The sequence below is a fragment of the Molothrus aeneus genome, chromosome 7 (assembly GCF_037042795.1).
Source record: "Molothrus aeneus isolate 106 chromosome 7, BPBGC_Maene_1.0, whole genome shotgun sequence".
NCBI lineage: Eukaryota > Metazoa > Chordata > Aves > Passeriformes > Icteridae > Molothrus > Molothrus aeneus.
The window spans coordinates 5190803-5209802 of NC_089652.1; the positions used below are offsets into that span (position 1 = coordinate 5190803).

General features: G+C 43.7%; 1 protein-coding gene across 1 annotated transcript in view; it reads right to left on the bottom strand.

Moving 5' to 3' along the window:
* CPS1 (carbamoyl-phosphate synthase 1) overlaps positions 1–19000 on the bottom strand; it is a 92098-nt gene that overhangs the window by 32468 nt on the left and 40630 nt on the right. Inside the window, exons 21-24 of the mRNA XM_066553616.1 lie at positions 14635–14753; positions 3939–4080; positions 2060–2125; positions 1438–1501 (exon numbers count right to left, since the gene is read on the bottom strand). Of these exons, the coding sequence (XP_066409713.1) occupies positions 1438–1501; positions 2060–2125; positions 3939–4080; positions 14635–14753 (391 nt within the window). The remainder of the gene's footprint in view (positions 1–1437; positions 1502–2059; positions 2126–3938; positions 4081–14634; positions 14754–19000) is intronic.

A 19000-nucleotide genomic window follows, 5' to 3' on the forward strand; every position in this document is an offset into this window, starting at 1 on the left:
TTGGTTGTTTCTAATTAATGGCCAATCACAGTCCAGCTGTCTCAGACTCTCTGAGAGTCATAAGCTTTTGTTATTCCATTCCTTTCTATTCCTTTCAAGCCTTCTGATGAAATCCTTTCTTCTACTCTTTTAGTATAGTTTTAATATATCATTTTCTTTTAATATAATATATATCATAAAATAATAAAACAGCCTTCTGAAACGTGGAGTCAAGATTCTCATCTCTTCCCTCGTCCTGGGACCCCTGTGAACACTGCCACACTTACTTGCCTTCAAAGGATAAAAAAGTGAAAAAAATCCAAAAAAACAACTTGGCTATTGCATCTAGGAAATATTTTACAGCTACAAGTAATGGTTTCCTCTAGCAGTCTTTATTTAGCTACAACTTCTTCCAAAGATGGTCTTGATGGATCTAATCAAAGCTGCAGAGCAGATGAGAACAGACCTGCATGTCTATTCTAAGCAATGAGGAGTTTGAGGTGAGCAGTGCAAAATGTATTCACATACATTCTATCAACTTGTGAAATACCACTGCCATCCTTTTCATTTTTTTGTAGCCATGCCGCCCAGCCTGCTGAACAGCAGAATCATTCACAAAAAATAAGCCTAATCATGGAGTGTTGCTCCTGATTTCAGTCATCTCAACATTCATGCTGGAAAAGGAGTTCAAAAAGACATGTCCTACAAACAGCAACAGGAGTGCAGCATGTGACCTCTCCAAGCCAAGCCAAGCAAATGGATGGAGTTTTCAATTCCAGCTTTCATAACCCATCACCAGTTCTGGGAGATGCAGAGCAGAAATATTTCTGAATAACAAGCAATTTTTTCCTTGTCAATAATTGCAAGCTATTTGGAGAGATCCATGGAAAGAAAAAGTGAAAGTCATCACATAGAGAATTCAGGAGTCTGTCTACCCAATACTCACAGCCACGAGGAAACTGTTACTCTGTATAATGATCTGAGTGGGTTGGAAGAAAAAACAACATACAGAGAATTGCTCACACAAAAGCAGCTGAAGATATAAAAATATTTTCAGAGTCACCTACACTTACAGCTGTAAAATGCATAGTCACAATATCACCATGAGCTGGCAGTAAACATATAAGATAGGTTTGGGAGCAACAAGCTTCTATACAAGGTATGAGCTTCTCAAGACCTCAACATGTGAAAAAGTGAGATTTAAAAAATTCTGTAAAATTTTGTGGAAATCACAACTAAGTACCAAGTGAAAAGTAATAAAATTCTCCTTCTTTCTTCAGGGTGTGAAATAAAATCTCCAAGTATAAAATACAAACCTTCTGTTAGGAATTGCTGTCCTGTGCACTGTGCTCTGGAGGTTTTTTTCACCATATGAAAAGAGGAACAAAGGAACCACAAGAATACCTGAAGAAGGCTTGAGGGGACAAGGAGAACAGAGGAGTTGTAAGGAAGATTTACCTATGTGGTATGGTCCACAGCCCAACACCATCACTCCACAGTCATCAAATTTTACATCATGTTCCTGGGGAGGGAGACAAAAGAGTCATTAGGATCTGTACTCCACAGCACCTAACTCTGTGCTTTTCAGAATAAACAGTTTCTGGGGTTCTGTCCAAATCCAGCAATCTGATCCTTCAGGGCTCCAGTGTGATCTTGCTCACTGCAGTGTAAATCAAGTGCATCTCTCCTGGAATTAGTAGTGCTGCACCCAGACCAGAAGACAAACAGCACCTCTAATATGGCTGTTGAAGCTACCTAAGGACCTGAGAAGCTTCATATAAAAATAATGTTAGGATGAGATGAGGGAAATAGGACTTCTGCATTCCCAGCACCTACCTGTGCATGTACAGGTGATAAATAACAGGCTCTTAACAACACAGTGGCATTAACAGTAAATGCACTGGATCAGGATTGGAGCCAGAGCAAGTTCCAGGCCTGCTGGAAGGGGATTTTATGTAAAACCATCCAAAAGAATTGCTATGGAGACCGAGGTATCTGCAAGATTTCCAGAAATAACATGGAATAGGGAAAGAAGATCAGAGCAAACAGCAATGAGGCTGTTGTTTCTGAGGGTGCCTACCTGCCCATTGTAGGTGACATAGAGGTAATTAGTCACTGCTGGGTACTCTGCTGCCAGGGTGTCAATCTGTACAGGAAACAAAGGGGGATTGTGATTTGGCCAGTGCAAGATCTTTCCTAAATGCAGATTTTTGGGTCCTTTTCTTGCCTCTTTCCCTTCCTACTGTTGTTTCACTCCTATTATTTTCCCATCATATCTTTTCTCAAAAGGAGTTGACCTGAACTGTCCTGTGCTGTTAACACAGCCTATGCTTTGCCTTGCCCCAACCCTACAGTTCACTCAACACAACCTTCTCTTTCTAAGCTGCAGTTTTAGCTCTGCACCTCCTGGGTGAAACACCTACACAGCCCAGGAACTCTCCCCTGCTTGCCAAGGCCCTCATTCTTTAGTTTGTGCAGCAGATTACAAAGATTCCACCAGGTTTTCTGCCCTTTATAACTAGACTGTCTGGAATCTTCAGACTACTCTTGACCCCATCTGACTCCCACACAAACACACACACAATGTCACTTGGAAATCTTGTGGAGCAGCAGCACAATTACTGTGTGTTTATGTTACAATATAACTCATGCTTTGATAATTAAATGGTACACAAAGCAAGAGTGATTTTAAACCATGCTTTATGTGCATATGTATACTTTAAATGTATATGTAGACTAATTAAATGGTACACAAAGCAAGAGTGATTTTAAGCCACCTTTTATATATATTTATCAACAATTTCTTATGTAATTAGTCACAAGAGAACGTAGAAGAATATTTTGCCCATGAGGCAGTTCACAAACTATTTGTGTCAACTACTCATGGCATGTTATACTTGGTACCCAGTCCATCTGGGTCACCAGCAACCGCTGAAGTTTCCTGAATGAACATCTGAAACATTTCTACAGAGAATACTGAACAGGGAAAAATATGAAAGCAGTCTTGACATGAATTTTTATGTGCTATACCATTTAAAAATCTATCCAAACTTCAAGCAGTTCCAGGAATCCCCACTGCCTGTCCAAAGCCTTGTGAATCATGGAGAATGTGACCTTACATCATTAGCACCAGGTGTCTGCTGCTCATTACTGTTGCTAATACTGTGACTTGTACTTCATGGCTCCATATGCTTTGAAGGCACACAGGCAGGCACAAGTAGAATGACCTTATTAAGTGAACCTTGGCACAAAAATCAATCCAGCACTGCAGTGCCATATGCAGCAGAAAGAACACAGTGTAAGACCAGGCAGTTTCTGTGGCCAGGTGAGCCACAGAAGAAAAACAGCAGCTGGAGAACAGAAAAAGACTTGGCACCTCGAACTGGGCCTGAGGATACAAATGAACTCTTTCAGAAACGTTCAGTAGTTTGGGTTTGTTTTTTTTTACCATCTTTAAGGACAGAAAACCAGCTGGTGACAGTTCAATACCAGCATACCTTAAATGCAGCAGCCAGCACCTAGTGACACTGCCATGAATACCAGATGAGCTCATTAGGCTCATGCTATCACAATGAATAGCAAATGAACCCATAACAATAGCACACTTCAAATAAAGTATTAGCCTGTAAAAATTTACTACCAAGAGAGAAGAGATATGCTCTCCATGGTCCTGCCATGGTGGGCCAGCATTTTCAGCCTTTTGCTGAAGCCACATGTATTTCCCCCTCAGCCACAAAGAATTTGAACAAGAATATTCTGAGTGCCTCCTTGGGAATGTTCATGGCATTACACTGATGCCTGCAGTGCAGAAGGAGCAGTTACATGGGTGAACTGTGCTCTCCTCACATCAACACCTGAACTCCTGAGGATGTTAACAGAACCAGGGGTTTCTAAAGACAGAGAGGTCCCCCTGTCACTCTTGGAAGCCCCCAGCAGGGCCAGTGATGTTGCTCACATACCTGTTTCACCCAGGGCACTATATCCTTCCTCAGCCTCAGCTCACGGCACTGGACTTCAGTCAGCCTCAGGCACTTCCCAATCTGCTTGTCAGAGAACCCCATCTGCTTGGCTCTCCTCAGTGTCTCCTCTGGAATTGTTTTGCTGGGATTAAATAAGAAAATGAGGCTTTACAGCAATAACTAGAAGATACATGAGAGCTTTTGTCTCTACACTGCATAAAGTTGCCATAGGATCATGCATGTGAAGGCAAGAAAAGGAAGAAGACCCAACATAAAACATCTTTTTTGCCCTTGGTGCCCCACACAAACACCTCTGTGGTAAAGTCTGCAGGCAGACTGCAAGCAGTAGGAAGTAAAACATTTACTTTCCTGGCATTTTTGAGACTGGAATCAGTGCCCAAACCTTAACTTAATATCTCCCTTACATCCTCTTAGTCTAAATTTTAAACCTAGGCCTGACCAGACTGGGCTGGACCAATCATTATGTATGTGCTTCCACCTCCTGCCTCTCATTGCAGCTGCCCACTCCACTCAAAGGCATGAAATTCCTGAAGCTCTGGGATGGGATGGAGCCATTTAGAGGCACAACTGTGCCCTGACCCTGTGACCATGGTGCTGAGCTGGGAAACACAATTTATCCCAACCAAGTTTTTTTTCTGTTGTTGAAGATGTTGTGCCTACCTTCTGAAATGGCCAAAAAGCATCTCACCTCAGACATGGGCAGCAGAAATACCCTTTAGATGCTCACACACAAGGTAGGTTTTTTTTCTTGTAACAGTCTCAATAAACCCTTTTCCATATCTTAGTGTTGCTTCTTGCATTAGGCAAATGGAGAGGGCATTGACCAGGTAAAGCAGGGGTACCTTTTTGATTTCATATTTACAACCAGGGTCTCTCAATACTTCCATACATTTTTGTTCTCCTGGTTTTGCTTTTCAGAAGTCCTGGTTTTGCTGTTTATTTGAAACACATTGCTTCCCCCCTGCCATTTCTGAAATCAACATTTACCTGTCCATTTTGCTCTTCATTTTTTTCATCTTCTCCATTCCCTCTTCATTTACTCTACTCTTTTCTCTTCTACTCTTCATCCCACTTTGTTTTGACTCCACCCTTATAGTTTCTGCCTCCCTCTCTTTCTAAGCTACCTTTTCTAAGCTTAGCTTTTGCAAAAACATAAAAAAGCCTGTATTTTTATCAGCACTACTTCTTTACACCTTCATGCCAAGAGCATTCTTGCCTGCCCAATAAATCAATATTTTACAAGCAAGCAAGTTCTGAATAAGGAAAATGGAATGATTAACAAACAAGCAATTTTCCTAAATCAGAGTTTTTGAATTATGTCCTTTGCTTGACAGTATTTTAAAATAAATACTATTATTTTATTTGTGTGGGAGAAAACTGGTAAGACCATTTTATTGGAACATGTCAGGAAGCTGAAGCATGAAAAAAAGTCATTGGACTGGATTTTCCACTCTGGCTTAGGCATGGAGCAGCTCTGCTTCCCTCAGTAAAGTCAGGCTAGTGTGAAACAGAAGAGAGTCACACAAGTGTCAAACCAGCTGTTCTGAGAGCAGCACTGGGAACCAGAAACTCTTGGGTTCAGATCCCTGGATAGATAGGATTTGTCCATTTTCCCAATGCCACCTCTCTCCTTGCCCTGGAGTATGCAAAGAGAGCACTCCAGCTTCCTGCAACCAGCACAGGAGAAAGGGAAAGCTGGTGAACATTTGCAGGAAAGAAGCATTTACAGTAATTCCTCTCCTCCACACAGTGCCCAGCTTAGCCTCACAAACAGCTTGCTCTGCCCTCAGGGGACTCCAGGCAAGAGCAGCATCTACACCCTGGATCTCCTCTACAACCTGCACCACATCACTGTTCTTACCCCAGCAAAGCCTCCTCTTCCTTAGGGTCAGAAGGGAAATTGTGGCTGCCCCGCTCCTGGAAGTGTTCAAGAGAAGGATGGATGGGGCTCAGAGCAACCTGGGCAGGTGGGAAGTGTCCCTGCCCATGGCAGAGGGTGGAATGAGATGAGCTTTAAGATCTCTTTTAACCCAAACCATTCTATGATTCAGTGAAAAAGTCCTGCCCAATCCAGCAGGCTGAGCTTTCCAGGTTTGGATTTCCCAAAGTGAGATCCACTTTGTGGCACCCCACTGTATGAAAAACGGTTTCCATGCTCCAATACTTCTACCAGAAACTACTCCACTTCTCAGCCCATTCTGCTTGCTGATCTCAGCTCAGAGGCAAGACTTCCTGCACAGATCATGAACACCAGAACTGAGGGCACAGATGTGCCTTTTACAGAAGCAAACACAGCAAACTCCACCAATTCTCTGTCAAAACTGATGCTAGCAGTCACTGGCTATTAAGGACCCAGCCTCCTTAGAATGAGTGAGTAGACCTGATGACCCCAAGAAAATGAGCCTCTTTCTGAGCAGTTTACTCCTTTGCCCTCCCTCCCTTCTGCCTCAGGAACACACATAGCTGGCTGTCATTTGATTACTGTCAGAGACAGCAAATTGCCTTCATTTGCAGCTTGTTTTCATTCCATTTCTTGTATCTCATTATAAGAATATCATTCACTGTCACCCTCCCTCCCAGCTGGGAGGGTAGAACAAAAGCAGTGATTATTTTGCACCATGATTCATTTGCCTTGGGCTAGCAGCTTAAATTAGGTTAGGCCACTCACTAATCCATGCAGAAAGGTAACTAGTTTTTTACAGGAAAACCAGCATGCAAAAGAGAAAAGACAAGTTCCTAGAGGGGAAATGGAACTATGCATTTTTTCCATGCACTTTTTCTTCTGGTGCTCCTAAAGCATGATAGAAGAAACCAGCAGAATTGGTCAATCATGTTTAATGGGAACTGAATCAGAGAATTGCAAATCCTCAGCACTGCTATGGAAATCAGGCTGCCTCTCTACATGTACTGGACACACATTTTCATAACTGAATAACTTCCATTTACTAATCATGGTAATTTTTAGCATTTCTGTCTCAACTTTCATGGAAATGATATAAAGAAACATGCAAACACTATGGTAGGGTTATGCTTATCTTGCAGATAGCAAAACAGACATGCAGAGGGGTTAAGGGGTGACAATTTTTAAGGAGCAATTCCCCCTTTGCTCAGAGACAGCCCTTTAGACAAGGTAGAGACACTAAAGTCAGCAAGAGCAGAATCAGGCTGATCTCTCTGAATATTGAACAGCAAATAACCCTTCAAGCTCATCAGAAATCCAGCACTAAAAGAAAAGACAAAAATTCTCAGTCCTGGATACACCAAATCACATGACCCAGTCTTACATCACTCCCTCCCACTTTGCCCTGGAGCATCACTCCCTTTTCCTACACAGAGCAAAAAGTCTTCCAAAGATTAAACCCCCTCACAGGCTTAGAATCAATTCTGAAATGAGGGAAGACGAAGTGACCATAATTTCAGACATCTATAATGCTCCTCTTCCTAACATTTGCCTTTGCAAAATAACAGACAGGAGTTTTAGAGCTTCAAATCCAGACAATTAGACTTTTGTGCATTGCCATGATTATTAAATGGTTGTTCACCTCCTCAGAAAGCTGTAGGCCTCTGCTCATTTTGCAGTTTATAAACAAAATAAGCTTTTCTCCAACCTCGCTTGTGACTGTTTCAGCCTCCAGTGTTGATTTGTAGTTGCTTTTAATTGAAAATTCCACCCTGTCATCTTTGGAATTCCATCCACTCACTTCTTTGACAACAAACAATAAGAGAAAATGGAATAAATTCTGCTTAATGAGGAAATTTTCACCTGGCACAGAGAACCTGGAGAAATCTATTAACTGACTGGAGGAACAATGACAGCACTGAAATTGTCAGGAGACCCTGCTCACTTCAGCAGAGCCCTCTCTTCCACTTGACCAGCTTTCACCTGACCCACTAATAAAGATGCCAGCAGAAGAAACACTCTTTTTGTCTCCCAAATCAGCCTCTGAGTCTTTTCAGGTATATTGTCAAGTTTATGCCCATCCACACATTACTTAGGCCCATGTAAATGGGTATGGATCAAAAGGATAAGGAATATTTTGTGAGCTGAGAGCCACAGCCTGAGCTGGGAGCATTTGGGGTATGACTTCTGTGAGCTGTGTCCCAGTTAACCATGAGCCCTGTAAGCTCACAGACTCCTCCCTGCCTCATCTCAGGAGCTACAAATGTGGCTTGGATATGCACAGAGGAGCTGCACAGGTGAGCAGCTCAGCCCACAGGTCTTGCACTCAGCTCCTCCCAAATTTGAATTGATTTAAGCCCGGACTAAACTTTAAGCCCAGTTTTGCTATAGCAAGCAGAGCGGACTAAAGTGCATCATACCCAGTCCTGAGAGAGCTCTTCCTTTCTCAGTAGTCATAGGCCTGAAGGTTTCAAAAACCTGCTGAATTTCAGGCTGAGTTATATACAAAAGCATATTCTTTCTCATTTCCTCACTGTCCTGCTCTGCTTCAAGGATCCTAGTGGTTTCCTTGATTACTTCTGATGTTTTACAAGATTTTGAACATGTTACAATTAAAATAATGAGATCACAATATAAATTCTCTCCCTGCTTCTCTTCTCAAGGAGACAGATTGTTACCAGTTTTCCCCTCCTACAAAACTCATGAGATGACTCACAAAAAGATGTCAAAGGAGTGTTTAAGGAAGCAGGAGCTGCAAACCAACAAATCTCACTCACAGAGCAATTGTCACTCCAGCTCTCTGCACCTTTAACATCCTGGTCCCTGGGCTAATAAATCTCATTGTGGACATCTTGATTTAAGTAACATGAGCCTCACACTGTGCCCTAAGACCTGAATGACTCACTCACAAGATTAAGTGAGCTAAAGCAGCAGCTTGCACCAAAACACAGCCAAGAAATGGGCTGTAGATGTTTCCTGAAAGCCTATTTTCCATCCCTGGTAAAAGGGAGCTTTGAGGTCTTTGCTGGGATGCCACAGTACAGACTGCCCTGCTCCTAGCATTGCACATACTGGTTACAGAGGCTCCCCAATGGCTTTTTAAGGCAATGTCTGGATATCCCCTGCATCAAGGAATACATACATATTGCATTTTCACAAGCATTCAGTTGTTTTGGAAGAAAATACAGCTGTGAAGTTATTACCAGTGGCTCTACAAGACAAATAGAAAGTATCTTATGTTAGATCCACACAAAGCACAAACAGCAGTGCCGAATAGCTGCTTGTATTTTATTATCCTCATGTACTGCATTCTGAACTTGTTCCCAAGCCCTTCCTGCCCTAGAGTTGACAAAGAAGACAAAAGTAATCTTTCCAGTTAGCTAGAGAGGAGCACTACAAACATGTCAGTGGCAACTCCTCAAACTGCATAAACCAGCACAGCCTCATTTCCAATCACTGCACCTGCTCTGCTTGATGTCCACACAAGTCCTGTGTGCCACACTGACCTGTCCCCAAAGCACATGGGTCAGCAGAAACTGCTGCTGAGAAAAGTGGGGATGCAGAAGACCCTGTTGAAGAGCCCAGGTTATCGATGGCCTATCTGAGTTTCCCTCCCTGCAGTGCTTCCCAGCTCACCTGCAGGTGCAGGGTGCTCATTCCAGCACCTGTAATTTCTGTGCCTACTCCACCACAGTCATGCTTCCAACAAATAGCTTTCAAAGCACAGCTTGCAGGTACCCACTCAGGGACATGGGCTCCCAAAAGGCCTTTGCAATAAACAATTCTCCCATGGATAACTGAGCAGAGCACCCAGCTACAAATGCTGAGCTAAAGTGGGTCTGCACCCTCCCACTTCTGTCTTTCCCCTTTATTAACCCAAGTCTTTTTGGGTTAGTGATAGTCAGGACTCCATCTCCTCCTTTCAAGCACACAACAGGCCAGGAGGTGTTTTCTCACAACACCCACAGAGCAAGGACATATTCTTCCTTCAAAGCAAAGCTCCAAAGCATAAAATTATCAAAATATGATTAGTGCCATAATTTGCCCCTGTTAGCAGGCTGGCTAGTTCAGTATCTGCCAAAAAGGTGATTTGCTGTTTCCATTAAGGTTAATTTGAAGAGTTGAGATTTCAGGTGACAGAGTTCAAGTCACTGCACAGCCAGACTGTCTTTGAGACTTTGGGCAAGCTCACCATCTCCGTGCTTTGCTCTTCACAATGGTGGTTTACAATGCTCCTCTTTCCTCAGTTGAATTCTACTTTACAGCCTTTAATCAATATTGAAATGTTCCTCTTTGGGCAATATACTCACATTCTGTCTGCTGCAAGATGGCTTTCCTGGGTTTTACTTGGATGTTCTCCAGCAGTGAACATGACTCCACTACCTCTACTTTTCCCCCATCTCCAGGAGCTCTGAAGTGATGGCAAATACAATTAATTGCAGGTTCCATTGCTACAGAGATACCTAAATGACTTAGGAATACAAGTCCTATTGATTTTCAACAAGGCTTTTGTCCCCATGTCACTTGGGCCTAAGTGATGATTTCACCATGGCTGCCTACCTCTTTACCTCTATTTAATCATGTTGTTTGCACATTCTCCTTGCACACAGCCAGTGTTTTCAAGGATCCCAAAGTGAGGAACAAATAAAAATAATCGTGGCTACATGCAAACAAATCTTCACTACAAACAGTCAAAGAATAGATGTAGATTCCAAAAGAGGGTTTTCTTTGCCTAGTCCAGTATGCCTTAGATGTTATTTCTAAGCCTGGGTTTCAGCTGTCCTCCTGGGGATGCTTGGTATCACTGGACCCTCCTTCAAATCTGACTTGCTCAGGACTGGGTCCACAACCATGGCCTAAAAGTGACATCTCACTCCTTGCTGCCTCAGACAGCTGAGCATGGTCTGTCCAAACTCCCACCTCCTACATGAGCTCTCAGTGTGATGAAAAGCCAGTGGGGTCTCTCCAGGCCCTTTTTGCCATTTTCATTCACAGGACTGGCAAGGCCAAATCTAGGGAAATACTTCCCACATAATAGCACATCCTACTGCACTGCCGCTGCTTCATACAGCATCACCTGTAATGCACTGACAGCATGGCATGGTGCTTGCTCCTTCCATGTGAGTGTGCACAAGTGGGTTTATTTGTTTATGTGCATGGTGGGGAAGGCTGAAGTTAAAACACCAACAATAACCCCCTCAAATGTAAGATTCCAAAATAAAAAATATGTAAGGGCACAGGAGAACCAGCAGAGGCACATGTTTGACATGTGATATTACTTGTTATTCTCACAAGTACACTCAAAATGGCTTTCTTTTCCCAGTTCAACTCAGGCCATTTGCTTTCCTGCAGCCACATCACATATCTGAAACAACTCTTTCTCCATCCTAGAGGGCCCAGAGGCAGAAATGGAACCACTGCTGCAGCATGACAGAGCTATACAGTCCCATCCAGCACCAGGCCCAATCTTCTTTAGAAGAAAGTTCAATGGGACAAAAGTAAATGAGGCAGAGGGTGCCCTTCCCAGTCCCTACTGTGCCTGTAAATGGCTGTCCTTGCCTCTACACCACAGAGACAATTTGTTTGCCTCAATTTATGCTTACAAACATTTGCAGGGCAGAAGTTTTCCCCTCAGCACTGCATTATCCCACAGAGCCTCTCACAGGTGGTAAGCAGATCCATTGCATGGATCAGTGAGGTTTTCTGCTCACCACCGAATCCCTGCATGTGGCAAGGATGCAAAGGCAGCATGTGGTGTGTGAGAGCTGCTTCCTGAACTGCTCTCAAAGGCCTCCCCCTGCCTCTGATCCCCCTTCCCCATCTGTGTGTCTCACCCCCACTTGTCCTAGCTCTTCATTTCCTCTTGGCAGAGACCAGCTCCTTGTTACCAGTCTCTTCAACAGCTCTGCAGGTACCAAATCAAGACTTTTGTTACTCCAACTGCATCCAAAACCTCTCTGCAAAGAGCCCCCAAACCAACACAGAGACAGGAAGGGGTGGATCCATCCAAACAGCCTGTAACCAGCAGCAATGCCCAGGAACAGGGCATTCTGCTTCTGGGAACTGTACCCTAACAGAAAGATTTAAAGCACTGATGGCATCAAACCCCATTCTTTTCTGTTGGAAATTATTCTGTAGCACAGGTAGAACTCATGCCAGGCATGCTGGGGACTAGAAACAGCTGGCTGCAGGAAGAGCACATGTGTGCCAAGTCTCATCTGCATCACTCAATTAGCTTTCCCCTGGCTATGGCAGAGATCTGGTCCTGATGTGCCTCACTGGACTGGCCTCTTAGTTCAAGTCCCAAGTGTTCTTCCCTGGCTCTTTGCCTTTGTGCCTTCAATGTAATGCAGCTGGACAGTCCATCCCCTCCCTCCTGTGCTGGCTGGGAGGAAAGACAGGTTTCCTGCAAAAGTGTGAGCAATTCTTGAGCAGTGAAAATCTGTACTGATAGTGGAGTGAAAATCTGCACTGGTAAGTGAATGAGGGTAAGATAATTTATATGTTGAGCCTGGAAGAAAGAAGGATTCAGGGTGACCTAGCTGCAGCCTTCCAACACCTGAAGGGAGCCAACAAGAAAGATAGAGACTATTTTAAAGAGCATGGAATGGCAGTGATGCCAACTTGATTTTTGCCTTTTTTTCTTTTACATATTATCTATATTCTTCATATATTTATTTGTAGCTCTGTAGCCTATCATAGTATTTGTAGCTAGTGTTTTACCTACTCTATTAGACAATAAGACAAAATAAATTCCCCAGCAGCTCCAAGCTGTGTGGCCAAGGTTAGATTCTCTGCAAAGCCACAGGTGAAAGTATTGCTGAGACATCTTCATCAACAAAGTTTAATTCCTATCTAAAAGAGGGAGAATTCAAAGAGAATTGAACCAGGGGGAATAACCTTACTACTTATATCTCTAATTGTGGATTCTTGTCAGATGCTAATTTGCAAAACCTATATAAATTGTATATATGTTATGCTACATGTGCATCTTCGGTGTTTTCCACCTGGGAAATTGTGCACCTAAGGATCCTTATAAAGATAACCCCTTTTATCACCCTAACTATGTCTGGCTCATGGTTTTAGGGCAAAAAAGGCATCAACAGGACGAGGGGGAACAGGTTCACACTGCCAGAGAGAAGATTTAGATTAGCTATTAAAAAAAATTCTTCCCTGTGAGGGTGGTGAGGCCCTGGCATTGTTGCCCAGAGAAGCTGTGGCTGCCCGTGGATCCCTGGAAGTGCCCAAGGCCAGGCTGCACATGGCTTGGAGCAACCTGGTGTAGTGGAAGGTGTTAGAACTAGATGATCTTTAAGGACCCTTCCAACCCAAACCATTCTGTGATTCCATGATACCACCCACAATCTGATTTGAATTGCAAGAATCCACTTCCAAGGGACACAACATTGCTCATGTCTGATAAAAATGCAAGGCTGGATACTGTCCAAGGGCTCTCTGTAGCAGGCTGCCTGTGCACCACGAGGATGAAAAAAGGGTAGGGTGGTACCACCTACTGCTCACTGGTCACACAATCACCTGCCACCCATGGCAGAGAAAGGGAAAGCAAGCTCAGGGATATAGGAGGGTTCAGGAAGATTAGCCTCTGTGGAGGATTTATATACATATATATATATATATATATATATATATATTATTTATCTATATATATACATATATATAAATGTGGATTTATAGCAGCTGAGGATGCAGCCAACCTCTGGGGCTTCATTCCAGAGCATGCCACTTCAATGGTGACAAACTGATTGTGGATATGTTGGTTTTTTCCCCTCAGGAGCTGCACACATGTTTAAAAGGCCAGATAGAAATGCCATGTGACATAGATGTTAGAGGACAAAAACTCCTGCAGCCGAACAACAGATTTCTGCAAATAATCACGTTATTCCTTTTCTTCCACCTCTCTCTCCACATTTATTTTTGTTTGGCTCCAGATGCCGCTTGCTCCGGGTGCAAGGGAAGGCAAGAGCTGCTCAATTAAAAGCAGAGATGTCACAGGTGAAGCGAGGAGCGGCTCAGAGCTCGCTGCCTCCGCTGCGCTCCCAGTGCCATCGTGTGGTGACACCAGTGAGCACAACGGGTACCCGAGGCACAAAAGCCAACAACACTCGGCCAATAACTCAGCAAGGAGGTTCTCCCAGCCTCGTAAAACATGAAGGGAAAGCTCAAGTCAGCAAGAGTCTGAACTGAAATATAGCCCACTTCTTCAATTTACTGCTATCTTTCCTGTTGGATTTTATATGGTCATTTTTCTTGACGGAAGAAGATTTATATTTAAATAGGTCTGGAACCATAAGTGTTTGAAAGAGTGGTACAAAAGCAATACTCTCACATGCTGCATGATCACAGCAAAGCAGAAAAGCTTAAAAATCAATAGTCCAGGCGGGAAATAAAATGCAGTGTATGTGACCCTCAGGTGCAGTAAGTCAGGACAAGTTCAGTGTTGAGTTTGAAAGGTAACTCTGTCCTAGGTACATGAGTTACTCATCACGGGCCATCCACCTTCCCAGTCTTAGCCTCAGAGATACTGAGGATTTTCCATAATAAACCAAAACTTCCATAATCCAAGGAGCTATTTTACCAAAAAGAGTGTGCTCCAAAATTTCTGCTGACTGAGACAGTGAACTGAGTTTTAAGACACCATCATTTATTCCAAGCACTTGAATAAACTTCTCAGCATGGACTGCATCTGTGCTTACCATAGGTTTCTGAGCAGGATTCCTAGGAGAATTGTTGTGTCCTAGTACAAGGCTTTCTTACCTGTTCTCTTCCTTGAGGATCTTCTCCATGTTGGCAATGCTGCGCATCTTGTACAGGAACCACTTGTCAATGGCTGTGAGCTGGTGAACGACATCTACAGGGACTTCATCCTCCAAGGCCTGCCAAAAACAGGACAGCACCAAACAGCTCCTTTAACACACTGCACAAATACACATCTAGTCTGAAAACAGCTAGCAGAAAGAAGTTATTAGATCAAGCTGTACCAATCAAATGTTCATCTACCTCCCATCTCCTGCAGCAACAGTAACTGTGCCCCATGAGGAGGGCAGGAAGGCTCCAGCCACTTCTCCCTGTGCTCTGGTTCCAAAAGCTGGCCTCTGTTTCAGTGAGAGAGGCAATTTGCTTTTCACAGAGCCAGCAGCCAGGCAAGCTGATGGCACCTAGGCTGGGTGGCCACTGAGAACATGCTCAGCTAACTACAGGGAGCCACATTCAGGCCGCAGCGACCAATCCTCCATCTGCACCTCTTACCATTCAGGTTGCCTAAATCTCAAACCCACTGCCAACATCCTAACTGCAAATGTAAAACAAGAAGCTCTGGATTCTCAGATGTGAGGGAACATTTTGCTTTGGAGCATAGATTTTGATATAGCCTTGAAATACAGGGCTGAATCAAAGTGTGTGGCCTTGCATTACCTCTGAAGCAAGGCAAAGTCAGGTCCTGGGTGATGCTTGCAGCTACAGCACAGCTCTAGCTTCTCTCACTCTGCCTCAAGATATTCAAATTTCCAAGACCAAGACCATTCAAATCTCCCTTCTTTCTTGCTGGGGTTATTGATGCGCTTTTTAAAAATCAATTATTTACAGCTATGAGGTAAAAAAGAACCCCACAGAGATATTACTCACATAAGACAATGGGTTACAAAACATTGTAATATTAAAAAACCCAGCACCTCAGAGAGCCCTCAATATGATGTATTTTCTATCAATGCAATTTCTTGGGTCTCACCAGTAGTGTACAGTTACAACTCTCCTGACAAAGCAACTATAATCAACCATAATGATAATGCCAGCACGGTATCTTTGCTGAGCTAAAGTAATCAGGTTCATTAATTTCTTACCATGTTTAATTGTTTTCTTGTAGGGCAGCATCCCTGGAACAAAGCCAGAGCAATGCCATTGAAAAAAATTCCAGAATTAATCCAGGAAAAAGCTTGGTCCACTGCACCCCAGCATTATTCCTCCAAGTTACAAAACTTGGAGGGCACAATGTTGGCACCATCACCATGGGCTTCAGCAATGGGGAGACCTTTTGTCCACCAAGTGGACAAGGGATGGGTGGCATCTCTCTGCAAAATACTGACACCACCCTCTGCATTTCCTAAAGAACTCCAGCCAGCTCTTGCAATTATCTTCTTGTTCTGAGAGGTAACAACGGCTCACTGGGATTTCCTTTCTGCTCCCAAGCAGTGGGGAAAGCCTCTAAACACATGCTTTGCTCCTTTAGAGTACCCAGGCACATACCAAGTCTTCAGTACACTATTGGTATGAGGCAAGTGGTAAGGAGTCCTTCCCATCCTGATTCTTTAGTGCTTGAGGTCACATTGCCACACTAGTGGTATCTGAGCAGATCTTTTTTCCTTTTAGGTCCATCTATTTTTACAAAACACATGCAGACTTGCACATCTTCAGGATCTCCAATTCTCAGTCAATGGTCCCTGAGCCACACATACACACACAGGTAGCATGACCATATATTCTTAAGCTGGTTAGGACACTTTTTTAATAAAGTCCCAGGGATCTTCAAAGGAAATTGAAAAATAATGTATCCCTTCCACTCATTTGTCAGAGGAGGGGCAGAGAAAATTAATCATCTTCATCCCTGATGCATAAATCTGGAGACTGGGAGAGAAGAGTGAGTTTGCAGACGTTTCTTGCTCCCTATCACCACACTCCAAGGGCAAATCAGGTTTCCAGGCAACTGTGTAGAATTTGCTCAGGGAGGCCCTGAACTCCAATGGCTTTCCTCTCTTCAAACCAACATGAAGGAGTACAGCCAAAACACACCATGGAAGCAGGAGGGGAGAAACCCAGCAGGACAGTGGGACTTTGGAGCCCTGCTCAACATCCAGAGCATCCCATCCAGCAGGGACTGAGGTTTACAGGACTGCCTTCCCACCAGGAGCCATGGAGCAAGCCTGGCCTCCAGACCAAGCAATGAAGGGCAGCTCAGCTGCCTATGCTTTCTCTCAGGTCAGCACCTTTGTTGCTTCAGTTCCACCCTGGCTTCTCACCAAAGGAATATTTAGCTGCCTGTGGACAGCAACACAAGTGCAAACTGCACATCTGTAGTGTGGACAGTTTGGAGACCAGGGCCCTGGTGTGAAACAGAGCCTGCACCAACTCCACAGCCTAAGCCTTCTGAGGCCACTTGTACATAAAGTTAAGAGCAGCAGAAAACACCTGACACAACCTGAGCATCCCTGCTCATCAGGCTGTTCCATCCTTGCAGCACTCCCACTCTAGCCAAGGAACAAGTCTCATCTATGTCAGCCTCTCTCCTGTGCCTTCTTTTACATGACAACAGGGAGCCCCATTACAGCAGCAATAGCTCTGAATGGCAGCTGAACTCCCTCTCCTTGCACCTGAACACTTGCTGTTGTCATCATCCAACAGGCAAAGGAGAGAGAAAAAGTAAAAAAAGCAAAAAGCCTTGGAGGGCTGACTAGTGGGGAGGAGAGGAGAAAACATGTAAAATATAACAAAGGTCCATCCTGTTTCAAATGGAGCTGATGGCTAATGGGGACTTACTGTTGGTTTTTAAAGGTCAACGAGCTGGGAAGGGATTTCCATGCAGACAGCCCCAGGTGCCAGAAGCACCTCTTACTTGTACTGCTTGCCTCAGTTATTAATGGGGATGAATTTGTGTTGGGCAGAGGCAACTCTTTATAAAGGCAGGACTAAAGAGTTTTTCTTGCTTTTTCCAACAGATCCCAGTGAAAATACCAGCAGCTGGGAACACCCAGTGTTCAGTGGGACCCAAGCTCACCTTCATCTCCCCAGATGCCCTAGGTTAACAGGAGTCTAATTTTAATCTTTCATAAAATCTCTCTGAACCACTCAGAGACTCAAGAAGTAAGATTTTTCTCTCAGTCACAAGAAAAAGGCTGTAATAAAGACCAAACACAGCTGCTGAAGGATGAAGACATGCACTTCCCAGCTTGAAAAACAAGAGGGAACAGCTGGACAAGCCACACATTTATAAAACACTTTCTGATTTTTCTTCAGGCCATTTATAAGAGGAACAGCAAGTGAAAACCTTTTAACTAACACAGCACAGGCTCAGCTCCTCACTCATGTGGAGGTGTAACAAGATGTACCCACACATGAGCACAAAGGTCTTAAAGACTCCACTACACAAAGTTGGGGCATAAAAAAGCAATTGGGCATTCCCTGCCAGGAAGGTTTGCAATCTTAAAAAAAAAATAAAAATCAAGCTATCCAGGTAAGCAGGAGCTGTAAAACACAGCTGTGCCCTTCTCTTCGTAGAGGGTATAGACAGATGGACATGTGACCTGCAGCAAAACCAAAGTGTTAAATTGCACCTACCTTCTAAAGTAACTAACCCCACATTTACCACATTATTTACACAGGCAAACGCTGAGAAGATGAAAGTAGAAATAAATTTGTACCCAAGTCCCCTTATAATAACACTCCCTGTTACACAGGCACGTTCAAGGCTGAAGTGATTTGACCAGTGTGACAGGAGAGGGGTCAAAAGAATGCTACAGGAAGCTAAGCTGGTTTAGAAGAACAGGGGTTTTCTTGTCTGTGAAATTTAACATACAGTTATGTAATTCTTTTCGTTTCAAACCCATACCAATGCAACCATTGCAAGTAGACAAGACTTGTAATGAGACTGCTCTCACACACTGCAGTTTGCCATTCTTTATCCTTGGTTTCAGTTCTCAAAAGGATCTTCATTTATTCCTTTCTAATCTGCAAAACTGACCTATTTTGGCACTTACACTGGTATAAATCAGGGCTGAACGCTAGCCAATGTTTAGCAGACAAATTCAATCTCATAGAAGAGGAAAGTGATCCAGGTGCCCACCAGCACCTAGATATGAACTAAAGTAACAGGACACCAGAATGCCCCTGATACTGAATGCAGTGAGCACAGGCTCAAATTGTACCACCAAAAGGCAAACACATTGCCTGACCATGGAAGATGCAGAAAGCAAAAGCAAGAATCCTACTCAAAGTGGTCCCAGTGAGCTTGACAGAGGGAAGCAAGGAAATGAAGAATACTCAGCCTCTGTCACCTCAGGAGACCCAATCCTGTAGCTCAAATTCAAGGGATATAGGTATCTTAGGCTGAAAGATGTTGGTGGGAGTGTGTATT